We start from the raw sequence: 4,303 nt of genomic DNA, 5'->3' as shown, positions 1-4,303 counted from the left end.
ATATATGTGAAAACAATATGTAATGCAGCTGGGTTGAGTAATTACTCTTTAGGTTTTTGTACGTAAAAGTTGGTGATTCAGAGACTAGTATTTATTAATTATATGGCGTGTACTATCCATATTAACTATAAACGTACGTAAACGGAATACAGCTGTGTTTGTAGAACCATCGTACGAGAAATTCTTTATGTAATTAAATGGAAAAATTATAATGTATGTCCCATAACTTATACGTTTGTGATTTGGTCCCATTATTTTACCCCTTGACACTTTTAGTCCTATAAGTGTAAAAAAATATTATAATTTACATTCTACTCATATTTTTCATAAGATTCTTGATGGAAGGAACGTGCAAAGCAGGTATTCCGTTAGCCAACGTTTTACTACAACAGTGTGGAAAATTACAATTTTCGTTCCACTCACATTTGCTAAATCACTTTTCCTGAACTAACTAATCACTCTACAAGTGTATTGCACTTGTCATAGATTGGTTCAAATTTGGTCGAATCTGGTCCGGGTTAAAATTTTTTGAGAATTTTATAATATGATAGGGTGCATGTATTTTATTACGTGGATTCTGTTTAATAATTATTTTAATACCTTTATAAATAAATAAATATTAATAATATATAGATCAAAGGAAAATAAAGCATTTAATAAAAACTGCATCGGCGTCCAATCTCAATCAACTACTGAACGTGCTAATCAAGAACTCATCCGCATAATTAAAGCTATCAAAGAAACAAAATAACCCAAATCCCCCCCCCCCCTCGGCTGTCTAAAACTGATGAAAAGTAAAACCAAATAATTACGTAACACAACTCATTGATTACAAAAACCCTGTTCAATTTCAGAACCCTCTTCCTCCTCTTCAAAGCAATCAACCCCACAAGCTCCATGCCCGCTCCCAAATGCCTTGACATGATCCGTGAGCGATCTCTTGTGCTTGAAATTTGACCCACAAGCACAGTACCACAGTTTCCCGCAGTTCTTCTCATGCGTCCTCCAGTCTCCCCTCACAGCAAACGCCTTCCCGCACTTCCTGCACGCGAACGGCTTTATCCCGTGCTTTCTCTTGTAGTGGGTTTGAAGGGTTCGGAAGTCTTTGAGGGGTTTGGCTCTTGGGTGGTCTATGTTATTCCTGCACCCTGGTGCGCAACAGTAGCATGGGAGCCTCAGCATTGCCGTTGGTTGTGTCCCTCGCAGGGATAGTGGGCCCTTTCTGTACTGGGATCCATGCCCCCACATGTGCATCTGTGTGGTGACACATTAATGTATCATGCATGTATCCAAATCCAAGAAACCCTTTTGAATTGGTTTTAGCACACGTGTGTATAAACCCAGCTAGCTCTTAGGTTTTTTGTCCCTTTGATTTTACATACAAATATTGTTAAGTTTTTCATGTAGTCAAATGACGTTTCCTAATCAAGAAGGATAAGTATATGATAACCATGCACCAAAAATAGGAAAGGATCTTTGAACACGGAATACAGTTGTGTTTGCAGAACCATTGTACGAGAAATTCTTTATGTAATTAAATGGGATAGTTATAATGTATGTATACAACTTATACTGTTTGTGATTTGGTTCTATTATTTTACCCCTTATCACTTTTAGTTCTATAAGTGTAAAAAAATTATTGTAATTTACGTTCTACTCACATTTTTCATAAGATTCTTGACGGAAGGAACGTGCAAGACACATATTCCGTTAACCAACGTTTTAGTACAACAGTGTGAAAATTACAATTTACGTCCCACAACTTATACTATAATGGGACCAAAATCACAAATTGTGTAAGTTGTAGGACATAAATTTTCCACACTGTTGTAGTCAAAAGTTAGTTAAGTTAACGGAGACGTGCATCCTTACATCAAGAATCTAACAGCAAATGTGAGTGGGACGTAAATTATAATTTTTTGAAAAAATGATGGAATCAAAATTACAAACAGTGTAAGTTATGGAACGTAAATTGCAATTTTTTCTAATTAAAACAAATCAATTATGTAACAAATATAACATAATTGCCTTGATCGATTTTTCTATTGCTGTCATATCATGTGATTTATTTAGGTTTGACCAAAATCTAACACTATGTTTGTTTTTATTTTCAAGTTATATTCAGGATGATTCAAAAGATACTCAATATTTGCCATCATATAAAAATATTTTATTTATGTATTTTTAACTGTTTTAGTATAAATAAACACATATATACATAAATATATATAAAAAAGACATGATTTAATAATAAATAATAATTTTTGTCTAAAAAATATAATATTAAACATACAATACTTATTTTACATTATCTATAAAAATAAATTCAAACATATATATTATTTCTAACACATACTTATTTATCTTTTTTTTCTTCTCTCTGTATCTCTACAAAATACTAAAAAAACGAATCCAAATACTATGCAAATTTTTGGACATTGTAATATGTAAAGCTCAATTTAGGGCTTACCATATTTCATCCCGGAGCACCTAATTCATCCAAGAACTACGACTTAATGAGGGTTTAGAATAAGAAAAGTGGAGAAACATTTGATCTGCTGCTGAGTTTCTGATTTACTAGGAGGGCAATACCACGTAGAAACCCTTTAGGACATTCTAGATGATGCAGGAAGCAAACTAGAATTTGGACCTATCCGTGTATCAAAGGTTGAGTGTAACAAGAACCTATTCTTTTCCAGATCTTTGATGAAAACAATTCTGTACCGGGTAAGAACCTGGTAACTGTTCAGCTTGACACAGCTACCAATGTGAATGTTACAGACTTCAAGGAACAAAAAGCATAATGGTTGTGTTGTTCAATCAAATAAAAAGGTGAGACGGACGACTGACCAGGCTATCAGATGGACCTGCAGGTTGATAATTTATGCAGATCCCAATACCTTCAAAGTCATGCATTCATCAAGACCTCTAAAGAATGATGAAACTAATCAAAGAAACTATAAGGATGAATTGTATGTATATTTCTCTACCTTTGCATAAAGCAAGAAAGTTTGAAAACCCTAAGGACCCATGTAAAATCTTTCTCATCCGATCCAATCATCAGTCCAACTAGCAAACAGAAATTCAAAAAAGTAAAAGGTTGAAATAACTATAACACTAGAGAAAAGATGTGGGAAAATGGGTTTTCTCTTTTTCTGCAAAATGAAGAAAAGAAGGAAAGAAATTACATAAAGAGAATTAAAGAAGATCAGGTGAATTGAGAAAAGACAGTTTTATAAGTAATTATAGATAATGCACACACACATATATATATGTATATGTATATTTATGCATACCTGCATATTATTGTATCTGTTGAAGGTCTTGAAGCAGAGTGGACAAGAAAACTGGGTCGGGCCAATCAAAATCTGGGCAGGTGTTGGGATCCAATACTGACCCTTGTTGAGTGGGCTTGTGGTGGTATATCCACTGCTAGCAACAGTAACTTCTTCTTTATTATTTACTACTGTGGAGGAGGAGGAGAGCCTTGGAATCAGATCAGAATCAGTAAAAGTGCAGGAAGCAGTAGAAAGCCCTAAGTTGAGAGTTACTGTCACAGTTTCATCTTCATCATCATCTTCTTCTTCTTCTTCTTGTTCTTGATGTTCTTCATTGTTTTTGATGCTCATTTCCACCTCCGTAGATGATTCTTGACTGTCATGCCTAATCGTGGGGCTGAGGCTGAGGAGTGGGAGAGCCTCTTTCAATGGCGGGGAAGTGGGTGAAGATCCATAAGACAAAGAGAAGTTGTGGTAAGGAGGATCTGGGGTCGTAGGGTGGAGAGTGAACATCCATCCGTTATTGAAGTAGTTGGAATAGGGATCCGCCATGATGGGAATTGGAGGAGATAGATCAGTTAGGTGGAGGAAAAGATGATTGCCGGGAGAGAGAGAGAGGATGATAGCAAGAATTCTGGAGATGACCAAAAAGGTGAAAACTGAGGAACACTTACGACTGTGGCCGCAGAAGCAATTAAAGGGTGGTTTAAAAAGATTTGAAGAAAGTGATGAAGAGGGCAAGGGAAAGTAAATCCTACTCAATAAAAAGAGAGAGAGAGAAGCCATCGCATGTGGAATGTAGGTGAGGAAATTATAATTTAGATCCAACTCGATCAAATTTGAATCAATCATACGATAAATGCAATATATTTTGTTGTATGATTGATGTAGAATTTAAAAATAATAACCAACTACTTACACTTAATTACTATTAGAAAATAGCCGGCAGTAATTTGTGGAGGACGTGTGGGAGGTTAGGGGATGCCGGCCGGCACGCAAGTGTGCAAACGGCCTTCGAGCAGAGA

The 4,303-nt window shown here is 35.7% G+C and overlaps 1 protein-coding gene across 1 annotated transcript; it reads right to left on the bottom strand.

Moving 5' to 3' along the window:
* Window positions 1-775: 775 nt before the first annotated feature.
* Window positions 776-4,011, bottom strand: LOC105171165 (zinc finger protein WIP2). Its single transcript, XM_011092191.3, has 2 exons — window positions 3,297-4,011; window positions 776-1,254 (listed from the first exon to the last, which is right to left on the bottom strand). Exons 1-2 carry the CDS (start codon window positions 3,828-3,830, stop codon window positions 823-825), a joined length of 966 nt encoding a protein of 321 aa, XP_011090493.1. The 5' UTR covers window positions 3,831-4,011; the 3' UTR covers window positions 776-822.
* Between the last annotated feature and the right edge of the window lie 292 nt (window positions 4,012-4,303).

Source organism: Sesamum indicum, linkage group LG9, assembly GCF_026168435.1.
Source record: "Sesamum indicum cultivar Baizhima isolate 11 linkage group LG9, ASM2616843v1, whole genome shotgun sequence".
NCBI lineage: Eukaryota > Viridiplantae > Streptophyta > Magnoliopsida > Lamiales > Pedaliaceae > Sesamum > Sesamum indicum.
Note: the sequence above shows the minus strand (reverse complement) of the source record. Positions and strands in the feature narration are given on the sequence as shown.